General features: G+C 47.1%; 1 protein-coding gene across 4 annotated transcripts in view; it reads left to right on the top strand.

The window, feature by feature from the left end:
* Window positions 1-8,019, top strand: part of DOK5 (docking protein 5) — a 37,095-nt gene extending 29,076 nt beyond the window's left edge. The window contains exons 7-9 of one of the 4 annotated variants that reach the window (XM_021416881.1): window positions 4,537-4,599; window positions 4,825-4,945; window positions 7,329-8,019. In XM_021416881.1, the coding sequence (XP_021272556.1) occupies window positions 4,537-4,599; window positions 4,825-4,945; window positions 7,329-7,396 (252 nt within the window). In that variant the 3' untranslated portion in view covers window positions 7,397-8,019. The remainder of the gene's footprint in view (window positions 1-4,536; window positions 4,600-4,824; window positions 4,946-7,328) is intronic. The other 3 variants (XM_021416883.1, XM_021416884.1, XM_021416885.1) reach the window with 3 other exon arrangements.

Below are 18,010 nucleotides of genomic sequence, written 5' to 3'. Positions count from 1 at the left end.
CTGGTAGATGTCTGTTTTCTGCAAGTGCTTTTTGCGTCTAAAACTTAGGACACTCATTACTACTAGAAAATATGGGAGTGTAAGATGCAAAGTTAACATACAAACTGAGAACAGATAGCGTGGGATCTCCAAGGTGCTATGTCAAAAGAAGGTAGTTTGATGGCACTCACACCTAGCGTGTTTCCAGGTCTTATTTTGTTTGTTTTCTCATGGAGTGAGAAGGAATCTTCTGCTCATCGCATGTCACAGTCAGTCTCTACATCGTAGGACTCTCTGTGTGATTGACAGCAACATCAGTGTTCTGAAGATAACAGACTTTCTGGAATGCATGAAATGTGCAGAATGAACAACTATGGAAGAGCCTGGCCATACACAACTTCTCTATTCCAGGCAGTACTAATTGGTTTGTGTAATCTGCAATGTAACCAATGTCTTTTCCTTTATATGAGAAGTGCTGCTGGTATCCACATCCATGTCTAATGCTTTCAGTAATTTCACTGATTTCCTGAACTTGAGACAGAATGGAAGTCAAATCTGTGATACGAAGCTATTTCTCCTAACAGTAAAACGAGGAGGAGCAATAGAAAATGATTTCCAAGTGTTCTGACCAACTTTGTGTACTAGACAGCTGCTACAGCCCAGCATGCAGACAGTTGGTTAATCTGCCATTGCTTGTAGAGCAGCTGGGTAAATGAATGAGAAAGCGAAGACTCAAGTCTGTTTTGGGGTAACGTGGGCCATACAGTGTCTGTTTCCAGCAGGGAAGGGACCTGTTAGCGTGGCTCTACCAGTTTCCAGTTGGTGCTAGTCTGTTAACTTCTGGCTGGAGTCACCCCACTGCAGCCACCTCAGTAAAGCCATGTCTGTGAGGACAAGTACTGACCCGAAGCATGTCTTGTTCAAGAATGTCCAAAATTTCCTAATTTGAGACAGATGGGTAGATGATGTAAGCACGCATCAGTAACTAACTGAAGCGAATTAGAATTAGCCTAGCGTAGGTCAGCCTAAGTAGCAAACATTTGTAGCACACCAGCATCGGATGGGACTGAGCAACCTGTCGAGAGCATGAATTCAGTTCAAAAAAAAAAAAAAAAATAGCAATTCATTAGCTTATGACTCCTGAAGTGAATAGGTTTTCAGGCTATTTCATATCAGTGGTTTTACATTCATGTAATAGCATCTTTAATACATGGTGTCTGACAGTATGCTGTAAAATTTCTGTTTTACAAGCACCCATACACTCAACAGATGCTCAATTGCTACAGATTTCAGTAGAGAGCAGCTGTACAACCTCAAAAGCTTTTTCATGAACACTGTGTCCAACCACAACCTCTAAATCTAGTTTTATGGACCCAAGAGCACTAAACAGGAAATAAGAACATATTCCTGTCGAACTGAAAGCCTTGTAATTTAAGATCTGAATATAATAGCTTCAGACGAGTCCATATGCACCCGAGTACAAGTCTCCCAAGTCTGTCATAGAAATGTCTGGTCCCAGAATAGCCAGACTTAGTCCCTTCTCTGGGTTCAAGGATACTCAGATTTAGGAACTTAGTCAGAAGATCGTTACATTAATGTAGAGATCAGGTGGCTGCTTTTTCAGATCACAAAATACCTTGTAAGGGTCATCTTTGTGGTTCAGGTCGATTGATTTCTCTGGTACTTTAATTCTGCTTGAACACTTCCAAGGGGAGTTTGTGTAGAGGCTTGCACTTCACGCCCAGCGGTCTGAGCCACATTAGATTGTTTCTGTCTCCAAGAATTATTAACCTCCTGTGATTTTTTTTGTATTAGTGAAGCTTAAGCTACTGTTTACAGAAAAGAGAAATAAGAGATGGGAGACACTGGTGGTGAGAAATGAAGTCTCCACTGAGTAGCTTCTGCTTTCCCCTGGCCACTGCTACAGCAGCAAGGTGACCATTGGAATCAGAGGTGCAGTGCTGAGCACCTGAGGGCTCCTGGGGGCTGAGCACTAAAGGAGAGCTGGATGTCCCATGCTAGTGGAGCAAGTAGAGCCGCTGAGAGTGTGGGCTGTGGTGTCTGACAGCTCCCCAGCAGCCACGTGCTCTAGAGCTCAGCGTGCTGGCACGGTGCGTGGCTGTAGCTGCCTGTGGCTGCTGCAAGGCTCATAGAAAGGAGCGTGGTGGGCTTCCTCAGGAGCCTCACCCTGATGCAGCCTGTGGTGTGCCGTGGTGTTCTGGTGAGGTCTGACGTGCTGACCAGGGTCTGACATGCATTCTCAGGAGGGTTTCGGTTATTTTGCTTCCCAGTAAATACAAAGATCTCCTTTTTCATTTTTAAAGAGAGGAAAGAGCAAGCCCTGCTTAGCGATGCGTGAAGCCATGCTGGTCAGTGGCAACTCTAACTGCTCCTTCCATTTCTGCACTGCCAGACAAAGAAATGAAAATACCTATTCAAATGGCAGGCATATTTTCATGAACATTTGATTGCCGTGAGAGCTGGCGGGAGTAGTGCTGTGACCTGACTGCTGTCATCTGTGCCTGCTCTCCGCCGAGTTGCTTTAGGAAAAGACATTACAACCTGACGTCTCACTGAGAAGTGACAACTTCTGCTGAACTCATCTGAGCTGCTCCGTTCTGGCTGCTGAAGCTCGGTGCTTCAGAGGGGGATGTTTGCAGGCAGCTTGCCTGCAGCGGGGCTGACTCCTCCTGGCTCTGCAGCTCAGGAGTGCTGCTGTGCTGGATCCTTGGGGTGTGTGTGTCTGGGTTACAGCCTGATGTCATCTCTGAGCGTTTCTGCAGCGGTTCATAACTAGGAGTGGAAATGGTGCTCACCAACTTCTGATGTGAAAGAATACCGTGTATTAGCATCAGGTGGATAGGAAAAGAAAAGGAGTCGAAACAGCAGCCGTTTATTTTTATTAATATTTACCATTCTGTAGCTTTGTTCTCTTGACTTTGGCAAGTGTTACTTAAGCAACTGTTCTAATAAATTCTATTAATATGAATTTGCTTCACGGAGAAGAAAATCCCCTTAAAAACACAGCAATCCTCTCCAACTGGAGACCCCAAGACAAAGATTTCTGTAATGCAAATTATTTCAAACCAATGCATTCTGCAAAATCTTGGAGAATTGCATTGTCCAGCTTGAAAGAACCCATCTATCCTGGTACATCTTGAGTTATCTTTCTTTTCTTTCCCTTTGGAGCAACCTTCAAAGCTAACTTGGAATAATTTTTCTCTTAAGCAGGCAGTGGTTTTGCCTCTTGTGTTAGTTTCACTGATTGTGAAGAAGAGAGTGAGAGGGTGTGGATTAGGTGCCCTCCAATTAACAAATTATTAGTTATATTAGTGGTATGTGGAGTTGTATGTCTTGCTTGATCCTCTGCTTGCAGCCAGTGCCCATGTGTGCTCCAGCGTGGAGTTCTGGCTGGCTTTGACCTGCTTACAGTGCCGGGTGCCTCTGTGGAATAGAGCCAGGTCGTTAGCAAGCTATTCGTGCTTCCTCGGTTGCCACAGAGATACAGTAGTCTAATAGTGAGAATGAAATCAATCATCATTAAAGCTGCTTTTGCTCGCAGTCTGAGGTGTTTTGATGAAGCGCTGTGTATTCAGGACATAACATGCCAATTCTCTTCCCCAGCTGTGGGTTTTCTAATTCTTTCCCGTGCTGACTGAGATCAGGAGGGGCAGCTCTTCTGGCCCTTCAGTGTCTTTATCTTCTTTCTCAGGTGGTGTCTTTTTCTCTGACGATGCACTCCTGGGTGTTGCTGTCCTCCTGGCAGCTGGGCTGTGGCTCAAACTGCCTGAGCCTGCTGCCCAACTCAGCCGTGAGTGCACCATTCCAGAAATGCTGTCAGTGAGGAAGCGCATCCTCCCCCTGCTCCGCCGGCTCCTGCCCCGGCCGTGGGTCCCTCGTTGTTTGTTTCCATGGAGCAGTTGTGTGTGATGACACTGCAAGTGATGTTGGGGCTTCAGTGATGGAGCTGTGATAAATACGCTGTGCAGCGGAGGTGGGAGCTGGCGTTGTGCGGTGACTCACACCCTGCTGATGTGGGGGTGGGTGTTCTAAGAGCAAAGGTTGATCTGGGTTTGCTTTTGTTTTTGTTTTGTTCAACCTTGACATCGCACGCACGGCGCCCACCGTACAGGGGGAGCTTGAGGGTTCTGGCACCTCTAAAGAACCTTGAACTGGCTCTTCAGTGACAGGCAGCTCTCTTGTAAGAGGTTCTGTCACCTCAGGTTTTGTGAAGCTATAGTGTAAGAGCTTGCTCTTTTTCTGAAAAGCATCTTTACAAATAGAAAAAAAATCAAGTGCGGGTTTGGTATCTTCAAACTGCTGTTTTCCTGAGCTTTGGAAAGGGAATGTCAGCTGTACTGTGAAGTTTATGAGAAAACCCAGGTATTATCATCAGCTGGCATATGCATATTACTGAATTCATGTGGAACACGCCTCATCAGGTTCTTGGTGTGCTGAGGTTGTATGTAGCTTTGGAAGTTGCTTACGTAGTTGCTATGTAGCTGTGACAGGAGGAGCGTTTTCCTGCCTCCCACTGAACCTCAGTTTCTGTTCCAGCTGCTTGAGTTAGACCTCCCCGCGGGGGCAGCGGTTCTCGCACAGGAGCAGGGCAGCACGAAGGTGAGCTCTGGTGTGCAAAGCAGCGTGGCCTCCTAACGTGTGGTGTGTGCCCCCAGCCTAACCCCGCGTCAGTCCCTGCTGGCTGCAGAGTGGGCAGATGGACGGAGGGAGACGCTGTGCTGAGATGCCGTTAGAAATCTTTCCAGACGGTGGCTGCGCTGTTCTCTGAAGACTTTCAATGTGCACAGCTAACTGCCTCCTTCATACCCGTTTACTGCTTTGCAGCTTCAGATGAAGATGAGCGAGCGAGCCGTGTCCCTCAGCACCATGGTGCCCCTGCCCCGCAGTGCCTACTGGCAGCACATCACGCGGCAGCACAGCACCGGCCAGCTCTACGGCCTGCAAGGTAAGGCTATGAGGGGAGGGGAGCAGGGGAGGGCCGGCGGCAGCGCTGCTGAGGCGCTTCAGCGTCTCTCCATCTCGCTGAACACGGGTGCTCGGTCTAAGCCAGTTGCCACTGCTGTCCAGTTGATGGAGGGGAAGTGCTTGTCCAACCTGAGCTAGGGAGGCTGGCATCGGAAGGATGCTCATCTCGCTTCTCAGTGGAGAGGTGACTGCATGCCACGGCTTTATCTCTGGATCTGTGTCTGTGATGGGGACAGCAGGCCCACAAGCCCACTGGCCTGAAAAGGGGCAAAGGGAATGAAAGGGGAAGAAAAAAAAAAAAACAGCAGCAACGATCTGAGGAGGAAAACAAACTTAGTTTAGTAATTATAGTAGCGAAAATGTAAGTTCATTGGGATTGAAGGTGATAAATCAAATAGATGACAGGGAGAGTTTCTGAAAACTGAAGTTCTTACTCTGATCCACCAGGGAGCAAAGAGAGAGAGACTCGTGACTTCCAGTCAGATTTATTTTTCCCTCTCCCTGGAAGATGGAAATGAAAAGCAAAGTCTTGTGGGATCTGTAGTTCACTCCTCCGAGACCGGAGCTGCAGCATTAACTCCTTAACTCCCCGTGCACTGCATGACGTTACGATGTGCAATATCGATCCTAAAGCCACGGCACTACATGATGCACTTCACTTGTAAGAGAGAAGCAGGAATATATTTGGTGATATAATGTAGGTGTCATGTAGTGATTTAACAGCAACTTAACAAGATTTGAAATGACTGGGATGCTCGATCATTTACTTCATAGAGGGTGGCAATAAACAGATGTGCACAGGAGATGCTCCCGTTAAGCCGTGAGGTTCAGAGCGGATGCCCTTGCGTTCTAAACTCCTTAAACCACGGAGGTGAGGAGCCGTGGTGAGGCTGGGTCCGCTCCCGGTCCTGGACTTGGTCAATGCTTTACGTCTAAGGGATTATATGCCCACAGTCAATCAAAGATAGGATCTTACTGAAGCTAACAAAGCCTAAAGCAATTCCTCGCTTACTGAGGGGCTGTGTCGGCGAGGCGCCTCGATGTGAAGACGTAAGGGGTCTCTGTGCGGGCACAGCCTCGAGACGGGGCCGGGGGGGGGGGGTCTCCCCGGAGGGCTCAGTCCCGGCTGCGGCTCCGCGGTGCCCGGGGGCCACCTAGCGGCACCGCGCCCCTTGGGCCGTGGGCACGGGCGGCTCGTGAGGCTGCTGGCGCTGGTGGGCTGCGGAGGGGCGGTCGGGGGGTGCACGGAAGAGGCCCCGGAGCGCGGACGGGACGCGCGGTGGGGTTGGGGCATCCCGCGTGCTGTGACTGGCCACGGCGTTCTTCTCGCAGCGGATGGAAGTGTGGAATAACGCTGTGCTTGGGGAATCTCGTGGAGGTGGTAGAGGATTGATTTATTTATGGCTTCTTCTTTTATTTTTTATTATTTATTTTTTACACCCCTCGGATGTGTGGAGGAATATTGATTCTTAGATATTTATTTTACGCTTTTAAATAAAGCAGGAGGCTGGAGGCTCCGACCTCTGCAGCGCACGAGGTGTCACCGGTTGTAGTTAAAAACCGCCAGGGCTGACACCCCCGACACACGTGGCCGCGCTCCATTCTCATCCTCTCATTTCTCAGCACCTCGCAGTAGAAGCCCATCATTTTGTCCCGTTCCTTTTTTCGAACACTAGAGGGGGCATGCAGCACGTAAAAAGCCCCAGCGAAGCCCCTGCTGTATTTCGGGCCGAGGGAGGAATAGCGCGATAGAAGCAGCACGCGAACGCCAGTTGGCACTGGTTCGTACTGGGGCGCGGGCTGGGGGCTGCTCGCGGCGCTGACCCCATCAGGGCACTGCTCTCGCTGTGCCTCGCTGTAGAGCCCGTTGTTGATGCAGTAACTCAGCGCTGTGTTGGCCCAGCGTAAACGGACTGCATGGGTACAGACCACTCGTTTTGTATTTAGAGGAACAGCTTGCTTGTTAAACTGGAAAAGGGATCCTTGGAGGTTGTAGTCATGAGAAAGTGGTAAAAGTCTTTGAAAATTCCTGGTCCCTGAGAAGAAAACATAAATAAAAGCCGTGCAGACAGCGTTGTAATTAGGAAAGACACTGAAGTCATTGCCCCTTTCAGCAGTCAGGGGGACTGTGTCAGTGGTGCTCTGAGTGTCTCTGGTTAGAGCACGTTGCCAAAAGCTTCACATGCTTCAGTTAATATTGAAAATCTGAGTGGAGATGTTTCTGAGATGGAGCAGCAGATGAGTTGTACCTATCCCTACTTAAAGGATGTGATCTGTAGTTCCCATAGGGATCTATAGAGTGCTGAGTACGACTGCTGTGCCTCACTGAGCCTTGTTCTGTTTTTCCACCCGTCGTGGACAAGATGTTTCTAGCCCCGTGAAGCTCCATCGGACAGACACGTTTCCAGTCTACAGATCAGACCATCGATGAAGGCTGCCAGGAACTTTTCAGACTCTGTCTTCTGACGAGCTGCCCCGGCAGATGACACAGATGATGCAAAGCAAGGACAGAAACACTGACAAGTGCGGGTCGGATGGAAAGTTACTGCGATACAAAGGTGGTGTGTCTTTTGTTTGTTTGTTTTTCCTTTCGAACTTTGCCGAAAGTTAAAATGATTCTGTAGAGATTGGGGGTGGGAACCAAACCATCACACCCTGCAGTGTTTCTTTTGTATCCTACAGCTGGACAGACAAGTCGCTCCCTAAATATTTCCAGCTGTTTTTGTATGATACCCATGTTGTAAATACGAGACTCTCCTGTTGTAGTGCGGTTTCATCCCGTCTGTTACAGCCGTGTTCGCTGATGTCAGCTGTCGTCCTTGTTTGTAATGCTTATCTTCAGTTCTTAACACGACTGTTCAGCATAACCCCTGACCTTTGAGATAGTGGCCAGTTTTAAGCAGCTATTGGATTCAATTTTTTCCTGTTTCAGACCCGATGGAGACTTGGTTTGTTTCTTTTAAAAGCACACTCTCTATCTTCCGTTTCCTGTATTTATTTCCATCCCTGTAAACGTTTGAAATAAAAATAATTCCCAGTTAATTTGTGGTGCAGCGCTTCTTGTTGTCACCATCAGCTCAACGAGCAGAGGCGCTGCGAAGCCACGGGGACTGGAGTGGAGTTTCAAAGCAGACTGAGGGAATGAGGTGTTGATTGTGACCCACAGACCTCACAGCTGCGCTCGTTTCAGTGGGCTGTACCCAAACGCTGTCTGTGCTGGAGGAGGAAGATGTCCAGAGCGCAGTTCTGGGTCTGCTCCCAGCCCTGCTTGATCACTTGACAGAGCAACACGCTTATTAAAACTGTGGATCTGTAGAATGGGAAGGAGGGACTCGGGAATATAAGGTAAGAATTCAAAATTGAGAGGTGCAAAAGTGTTCTGCAAAGTCATCCGAGGGAGCAGCTTTGGGCTCTGTATAGCCTCCCCCATTCACACAGCTCTGAAGCAGGCCATGCGATTTCTCAGATGGCTGCTCCTCAAAGCCTGGGCAGGAACGTTGTCCCCATGCACCCCTTTCGTCCCACAAATGACCGGTGACCAGTCTGCAAGTCGTGATAGTGGAGAAGGAAGAATGAATTTCAGGAGTAAAAGAAGGAATCTGAAAATTAAACATGGAGCTGCCTGCCCTTCTTTTCAACTCCATGCTAAGAGAAGTTGCTCCATCCTTAGTGCAGGTAAGAGCCAGCACAGTGTTAAGGGCACAGCAGGGAGATGGAGCCAGCCCGGGCTGCAGCAGAACTTGGTGGGTAATGATCTTAAAAGGCTCATCTTGGACTCAGGTGCATTAGGGGGAATGAAAAAGCACATAATGTCAAGACTTCTAATACAATTCTATTTCTTAGGAATTATTACAGGTAACATAATGCAAATGCCATTACCTAAAATAGCAGAGAGGGCATCAAGAACTCTCATATGCATTGTACTGCTGAGGGAAATGGGATGGCTGACAACCACTCTATTTTCCTCTTACAGAGGGAGACAGTGTCACTCCAGGACTTGCCAAAAGTCACTCAGGGCCTTCGAGCTAGATTAGAGAAGTCTGGTCCAGGCACCCTACAGTTCACTGTGCCCCTCATCCCTATGGCATTCTTCTCAACTTTTCCAGTCGGGGTCTCCTCAAGTATTTAGCTACTAAGAGGAGCTCTGTCTTTGAAGGATCCTTTGAAGGATCCATCCCTGTGGATGCCCCGTCCCTGGAGGTATTCAGGTCCAGGTTGGATGGGGCCCTGGGCAGCCTGGTCTAGTGTTGGATGTGGAGGTTGGTGGCCCTGCCTGCAGCAGGGGGTTGGAGCTTGATGATCCTTGTGGTCCCTTCCAACCCCAGCCGTTCTATGACTCTATGAAGGAAGACCTACTGCAAGGTAAGAGCTCTTCAAAAGTGCTAATAGCAATGTAGAAGCCCTCGAAATTAGTCAACATGCTTCCTCGAAATGGCAATGCTTATTTATATTTTTCTCCTTAGCAGCTACCTTATAATCTAGTGAAGTGCCAGAGTCTTCCTGAGCATCATCCATGCGCTGCAGCTGGAAACGGCCAGCTGTCAGACTGGGAACTCAACGTTTCCATTCCTCCTGCTCTGGGTATGCAGATCTATCAGCTTCTAGCAGCATTGTTACTGAAGGTTTCTATTCTATGAAGACCTAAAGTGGTGACCTAAACAGTTTTTCCAAAACTATTTCAGACAACTGCCCACTGAATATGCAGTAGCATGGTACGCAATGTCCAAGAGGCAGCTTGAAGCCACTGCTGAAACAAATCCCAGCTCCCGTCCTCATGTGAGGTTTCACTTGGTAGCAGTGGGCTGCTCCATATGGAGGGACACTGCCAGCAACAAGCTTTGCTTGCTTGTGGGGGGAGGTAGGGGCCTAAGTAAGTTGTTTTAGCATTTCTCTGAGTGAAACAGCTGTATTTTTGTTTTTTTTCTTCATGTTTGTACTGCTGTTGATATTCAGAATTAAAATTGTTAGCATTTAATTCTGCTTTCCTCCTTGCACCTTTCAGCGGAAAAGCGTGATTAATTAATATTTAAGCAGCTGAACAACTCTTGAAGTTTGTGACTCGCAGCCAGAATGTCGTTAATTTAAATAATCACTCAGATAAAATGAATGCAGTACGAGTTGTATCCGAGTCCTGTTGCTGAGCGGTTCTGGAAAATGCATAATAATAGTGCTGCCTCGGGCGCTGAGGTCGGGGGTCACGGTGTGGTATTTCTGTGTATTCATTAACTTTCACAAGGGCAGATTGATCTTCTGTTTCCAGGAACAGTAATGAACCATTTTCTTATTTTTAGGCAATATTCTATCACTGCTTCTAGCCACGTAGTGCTTAAAGAAAAGCTGTTTTCAAACAGAAGGCTCTAATTAGAACTTGGGCCTCAGCTGCATTGATTGCACTATGCTTCCTCAGTGGATTTACAGGTGCCAGCAAATCAGCTTGCCAGGGAGAAGGGATGTCTGTGTCTAAACCTCACAGAAGTGTTCTGGAGAGCTCTAAGTTTCCTTTGTAGAAGCAAGCAATGTGTATAAGCATACTTTGCTGAGCACTACCGATGCTGGTTTTGCAACATGCGAGCAGGACCGAGGGCACCAGAGCAAACCGATGTTCTGCAGTTTGCTGCTGACCCGGGGGAGACATTTGGGTTGTGCAGCTGAACCCTTCCTGCAGCCTTTGCACAGAGGAGGAGCGGGCAGGTGAAGCTGACCAACATCTGGATTTGCACAGATCTCTCCTTCCACTCATGTTGGTTTGAGAGAGCAGAGCTTATAAGTGAGCCCCAGCCCTCGGCTTTCAACTCCTGTCACATCTCAGCAAACGGGGCTGAGCTGGAAGGCTGTGTGTTCGCTTGCCTCTTTTCTTAAGTGATTCCTGCTTCCTGTGATTATTTTTGATGGTGATTATTTTTACCTAGGGCTGAGTGCTCGCCCTTAGCCTGGATGTGCCCTCAGAGGCAGCGTGCTTCCCCTCAGCCCTCCTGGCTGAGCTGGTTGCTGTCCTGACGCAGCCCTCGCTTACAGTCTCCCAGCTGCAGTGGTCATCCTTAAAGCCTCCAGAAGGGCACCCCCAGCAGAAGGAGCAGCACACCTCTGGGCAAACTCCTCATGCCTGAGCAGTGGAAGCAGGGGATGCAGGTGATCTACCCTTCCCTTGCATTTCAGGTATAGTTTACAACGTAAGTGAAGATTTTTATAACTGCAGGTGAGGAAAACAGCAGCATCTGAAAGGGTTTGTTTTCAGCTCAGACTCTATTTCCAGTATGACCTGGGCATCACCCTGGGGTTCCCGTCCATATGGTGACAATGGGAACACAGGTCGGCAGGCAGGAGCCCCCAGAATGGCTGCACAGGAACAGCGCAGTAGGGACTGCAAACAAGAGTGTGAAGGGTCCTCTGGTCCCGTCGGAGAAATTGTACTTTAAAGGAGGCATAAAGTAAGAGACTCTAATTACCTGCTCTCATTAAGATACTTCAGGTATCTTTTTTTTTAAAAGAATTGCGCCCTTGCCGCACTTAAACTCTGGTAACAGCCCCAATTTTCTCTCTCATTTCTCTGGGCTGCCGTTCCATGCTGTCCTGTCCTGTGCTTTTACGTTCTGCTGGGAGCTTCAATCCAGCGTGCAGTGCTGCAGAGGTGGACAGGCCAACTCCTTGTAGTGTGTGAAATCATGCTTGCGTGAAATTATAGCTTCTAGTAGGATATTGTCCACGTTTTAAGATCACTGGATAAAAGTCATTACCCAATAGAAGAGCACTGGCAATGAGTAATTCACTCGCTAATTTAATTTATCGTATCTCTTTTCTTGACTGAGCAGAGGGCTTCGTTTTACAGAATGAGATGAAATATCTGCAGACCAAATGATATAGAAAATCTTTCGTGCTGAAGGCAGTGCGTGCTTTTGGAATATATGGTCCATAAAACCGAAGCAAATAGTTGCATAAATATTTATTTCTCCATAAACATGTAATGACTCGTCTGAAAGCCACACCGTATTAATGATGTATGATCTCTATTTTTGGCACGTTTAGGAAAATTAAAGCATACCTACGTTGAGCATAAATGAAGCACATAAATATAGCTCTGCAGCATAGGAGGGGAGAAGATAGCAACGTCAGATTGATATCCCTATGCCAGCTGTGAAGGATGCAGAGCGGGGGGAACCTGTCCAGGCTGCAGCTGCTGGAGGGCTCCACTGTCCCCTTGGTGCCACTGAAACCTGACCAGCTGAAAACTGCACTTGAGTTTGGGGACGGGGTCACTTGGGTGGAGTTTTGTGCTAGGGTTAGCTGGAGTTAGTTCCCAGCTCATCTTCTTTCTGGGGCGGCTGGCACAGGCCATCCAAAAGCAGAAGCACCAATCAAGGGCAGCTATCTCTTTTGGTGTTGGTGCTGAGCCGTGCTGGCTTATGAAGATCACTGAGCAGTGGTGCGAAGCTCTGCCTGGGTCTGGAGTGAAACAAAGGGAAGGTAGGTGTTAACGTTCAAGGGTGTATTCTGACAGTAAATCTTTGCATCTGTGTCACTATCGAGAGCACTTTTGGGTTTGTGTGTTACTCAAGTTTCAGATTATTCGTTTTTAAGTTTCTCTTTATTCTTGCCAAACAAAGATAGGGTTGCCCGTTAACTTCTAAGCAATTAGGCTTGTGTTGTTTTATCATTGACAAAGACTTTTTCGTGCCAGATGAGGAAAATTTGGCCGGAAAACACTTCTTGTCTGTAAGATAACTGGGATTAAGAACCCCTTAGGTAGAGACATTTGTAGAAAATTGTTTTGTGCTTTTGCGTGTATTCGTTCCTCTGGGGATGCTCCCATGGCAGTGCGTTGTTTTACTGAGGAGCCGGTATTTAAATGGGAGCACCTAGCAGGGGACATCAGGAAGGGCTGGTTGCATTTGGTGTCGCAGCTCCTCTGGGCTCTCTCCAGGAGCTGCTGCGCAGCCCCGGTTAAAACCTGACATTTGAGCAAGCCCAGGTGATGCTGGTGTTATTTGCAAGAGTCGCTTCCTGATTCAACCTTACACTGGGAAATCAAACAACTGAGCCGCTGAAGGCAGCAGGAGCCCTTCCTGCTGATATTGCTGGGCTGGGATCAGGCAAACCTTTGTTAGCACCCTTGGGATTGCAGCAAGTCAGCGCCGAATGGCGATGGCGTTATTAGCAGCTGTCAGCGCTGATGTCAGTGTGAGCATTAGGTCTGAAACACACAAAATAAATCAAGAAATCCGAGTCCAGTAAAATAAATAAAGGGAATCCTAGTAGTGGAAGGTTCACGTTGCTATTTTTAATGTTTGAATCCACTGATAGGCTGGTAATGCTTCTTTACATATTATTTGGTGATATCACTGTGCTAGTTAATTTTTTTTTTGGTCGAGACTAGGGGATTCTGAAGAATAATGCTTGCTTTTTATTAACAGTATTTATGTATTCAGAAGAATCCTTGCCGATAAAGGCTGGGAGCGCTGCTTCTGCTGCTGGCATGTGCTCATTTGTTTGCCCCATGAGTCCAGAACACAAGCCCTGGGACTCCTGCAGGTACTTGGAGGCAGTTTCACCTGCTTTACAAAGTGTGCGAGGACTTTGTGGATTTAGAACTAAAAATGCATTCCCTGCTTTTCAGGGAAAACCACATTTACAGCATCTCCTGACTGTATCCATTTCCAGTGTTGGGCTGGGATGCTTGTGCTGTTCCCAGGAGCAACACGTCATTCAGACCAATCCAAACGAGAAGGAAGACAAAATGCACTGGCCAGAAAGTGAGATGGAAATAGCCCAAAGCACATCTAAGAAACCTGGCCATAACCAAGGACTGAAAGCAGTATAGCAAGCTGAAGACAAGTTGTTTTATCACAGAAAAACGTGAGCAGCCGATGAACAGCTGCTCTTCAAAAATCCCAAACCAACTTTGTTTCCGACACAGCGCAAAGTGCATTCTCACGTTGCTTCAGTAAAAGCATTCTGATGGGAAACGAAGAGTCCCTCTCCTTGCAAATGGAGTGGTTCATTATCAGATTTATCTGCTTTTATTTTTCCTATGTGAGCAGCTGGTCGCTGAAGCCGGGGTGTTAGTCAGTCAGATAATTGCACTGCCTTTCCGTGCAGGCAAGTTGGAGCTCTCTCGCTGCCGAATGAAGCAGAGCACACTTTTTGACATTGCAACGCATTTGAACTCAGCTTGTTTTGGTTCTTTACGTGAGGAAATATTGCTTTTACAACTCTCCTGATGCCCCCAGAAAGGGAACCATCAGCTGGGGTGGGAAGTGCTTTAATTGTCGAAGTGCTGAAGTCTGATTAGGGGAAAGAGAAATGGGCTCAAGGCAGGTGAACCACTGAGCTAACCTGGGGACCATCCCAGATCTGCTTTTCATTTAGCTGTAACTGACATGTTGAGGTGAGAGCTGCTGGCTTATTTACATGCTTTGTCTTTCATTATGGTGTACTTCTGCTGTGCGGGGGGTCACAACAGAGGCAATTAACGACAACCAAGGCAGAACCAGCCGATATTCTTACATCAGATTCTCTTCAAAATTGCTGCTAGTTACTTTTCCTCTGTAGTTGTCTCCAAAGTTGGCAGTCTGTTCTCCCAGCCATGACAGAATTTTAATGGCCTTGCAGTCTGTTGTCTATTAGGGTTTTTATTAGTATTAATACGATCTATTTTTCTAGCTGTCTGTTTCACTGTATTTAATTTCAAGATGTTTCTGAAGGACAGGCTGTAGGAGCACTCCCAAAGTACAAGTCCATTTTAAAGCCATTAATATATGCTGCCATCAAACTCTCATGCCACAGAGGCTCTAGGAGCCATTCTAAGGACACGTCTGATGGAATCCCAACTTACGAAAGATGTTTTTAAAAGATCTCAGGACTTTTGCAAATAACAAAACAACAACGAAGAAGTCATTTGACTTTACGCTGCAGTTATGGTTCCAGAGACCAGTGTCTCCATGTAGACTTCATGGAAAGCAGAGGGTTTCCACAGAGGGAAAGGCTGAGATGTGCATTCACCTTTTCCCAGATCCCCAAGAGCTCCTGGTGGGCAAAGGTAGGTGCTGTGCAGCTCCCATCCAATAATCCACCACAGGGCACATCCCTGGGAAACCCATCCCCTCTAGCTCTGTGCGGTCAGACTGTGTGTTTCACCTTGCATACCCCCTGTCCTGCAGATGAGTTAAGGAATGAAGAGAAATACAATGCTGGGGCCTGTCTGGCTGCCAGCTGCTGTGACAAGGGGAAGTTTCCTGTTGCTTTTATTAAGTAACCATTATTTGAGCCCACAGTGCTGTTATTGCCTTTGTCAGTGGCTGCCAGGCAGGCAGGGTTACAGCTGCCACTCTTCTCTGAGCAATATAAACCTGCGGAAAGCAGGACACAGTGAAAACATGACAGAAATGTGGAATTCCTGCAATGCTACCTGATATTTAAGAAGAAAAAAGGGAGTTCTGTCATAGCCCATCAGTTTCAGCAGTTGCATCTCTTACACAGAAACACGCCCGATATCAGCATTCCCATTTCCGAACACGCTGGCAGCAAAGTGCCCACTGGTTCTATGTGCTGTGATTCCTGACATCTTGAGAACTCTGCCTTCTGTTGCATCCCTTCGTCCCCAGCACACCGCTGTGCAGAGCCCGGCCATGCAGCGTGCGGTGCAGCCCCCTGCAGTGCACTTGCTTGGCTGTGACTTTGCACAACTCCATAGTAAATGAATGCCGCCTGTATCAGGTGTGCCCAGGGCCACTCCCGTTCCCTTGTCCTATGGTAAAACAGGGTACGCAGGTTGAGGTGCCAGAGAATGAGCCATGCTACATCTGTGCGCAGGCTGGAAGCCCTAGGAACAAGAATGTTGAGTTACTCGTGTTATTTTACTAGCAGCAAGCACAGAAGTCCACGGCAACACGCTGATAACTTAAATATCCATTTCTTCCCTTCACAGAACAGATCGAAGATAGAATTCATTCCATCAGGGAAGCACCCTCAGGAAATTCAGAGCTGTCGGCCCCAGCAGGGCTGTGCATAAAACACCTCTGGATCTATTTGTATGTGTGTCATTCCTGATGAGAGGCTTTAATCGTCCCCACCGGGTTCGGGGAGATAGGAATCTCTGTATTTTCTTTCTAGAATGAATGGTGCAGATTTCTATTTTTTATTCAAATTTTTACTTTATTATTTTTAATAAATGGAATCAGCACTGAGTATATCCCATATACTCTGTACCAGTATAACCAGTAACTAACTGTCCTTGCTGTAGACATAGTATGCAGTTTGTTTTTGTACATGGTTAGACATGGAATGAGGCAATTTAGCCAAGGGAAATGATGAGCAATGTAAGACATTGCTGCCCCACGGAAATCTGCAGATTGCCAGAAATTTAATAAAACATGTGCTGCCTAGATCAAATATTCCTCCCTTTGCTCTGCAAGGAAACCATGAGATCCAAGCAGAAGGAGAGCTGAGATACTGTGGTCTCTGAATCAGGAAATTGCTGAATACCTACAGTCATCAGCTGCTTCACTTATTCTTGGTAGCAGGGTGTATCTGTGTTTAAATAGATGTTATGGTTCTGACTGTAAACACGAAATGAAAAAGTAGGAAAAAAATCCCAACAACTGTGCTGGAACAGGAGAATAAAAGCAGGTGATTTCCAACCAATGTGAGACAACTGTTTAAAACTGGGATGCTGCATTTTAGAATATAAAACGGAAAGCTGCTACCAAGACCAGCTCTTGCCGGTGGCACTGCAGGATTGCTGGCTGCGGGCTGGTGGCTGGGGCACGGCAAACACAGCTGTCCTGTGTGCTGGGGGGGTATGTGTTATGAGCACCTGCAGGGTGACTTCACACAGGGAGTAAATGGGTGCAGTGCATCGCCACGTGGTACTGACACCTTTCAAATTATATAAGCCCAATAGCTCTATGTATTGGCTGCAGAATGAATGCTTCAAAACTAAATTCCCATTTTGGTTGCTACAAAAGATGCACAATTGATGGCCCTTATTCCTGTTCCCTCTCTTCCCAGCTCCAACAAAGCACAGCAGATGGTTACATTTACTGTTTCACCTCAGAGCAGGGAGGAAGGCGCTGACTCTGCCATTATGCACCGAAATCCTCATCTGACTCAAAGGACTGCGGCAGGAGCAGAGGCAAATAAGAGCCCCATTCATTAACATGATCTTTGTCATTCCCACAGGTGTGATTTTGCTGCTTCTTCCCTGGAATCTGCAAACTTTGGGTTTGTGGTAACCCATTAGTTCCCGTGTGGGAGTGGGCTGGGAGGAGTGACTTCTGGACTGTGAATTCATGAAGATTTTTCTTTCTGGGATTTATTACAGATAACGTTCAAGCAAATTTGTTATTAAGTATAATGGGTGCCTGCCATCTCCACCTGGCATTGCACAGGACTGGATGCAGGGAGAGGAAGAACAAATTTTGGAGGCAAATCTTGCAACCCATTGCATCTTCCCTGGCCTTTGTACGGATCACGGTCGCTGTTAGCTGGGAGAAGTACTGACTTCAGATAAGAAACACTTCCATCACCAGTCTAGAGGAGAATTTTTGGTCCTGGAACCCTCCTTTGATGACACTTAAGTGCACCATGCTTGTTTCCTAACTGCCAAATCTCTGTCCAGGGAACTCATTTTGAGTTCTCACATTAGAACACACTGTTACTAAGAAATAAGTGTTCTGCTGCTGAGTTCTGGGGGATCACTGCAGACAGCTGCCATACAGAGATGCTACCAACTTCAGATAAATGCATTGCAGTCCAAGAAACACACTATATGCTTTGGCTTAGGAAGCTTTTTGGCAAATATTGGTGCTCCACTAAAATTTTTCTTAACCAAGCTGTAACAATCTCCCAGAAATATTTCCTGTTACTTCAGACCGTTTAAGTATACACAGTAGAAGAGCATTTTTTTAGAGTACTCAAAATGCCTCATTGTTATACACTGAATAATGCAGAACATAACAACTTTGTTTCTTTCAAAGCAGAGTAGTGAATTTTGCCTGGAATACTTCTGACTCTTTTGAGGCCTCTGGTTGCCAACATAATGGGTCTCAAT

This window comes from Numida meleagris, chromosome 19 (genome assembly GCF_002078875.1).
Source record: "Numida meleagris isolate 19003 breed g44 Domestic line chromosome 19, NumMel1.0, whole genome shotgun sequence".
Taxonomy (NCBI): Eukaryota; Metazoa; Chordata; class Aves; order Galliformes; family Numididae; genus Numida; species Numida meleagris.
This window is presented reverse-complemented; position numbering and strand designations above follow the sequence as displayed.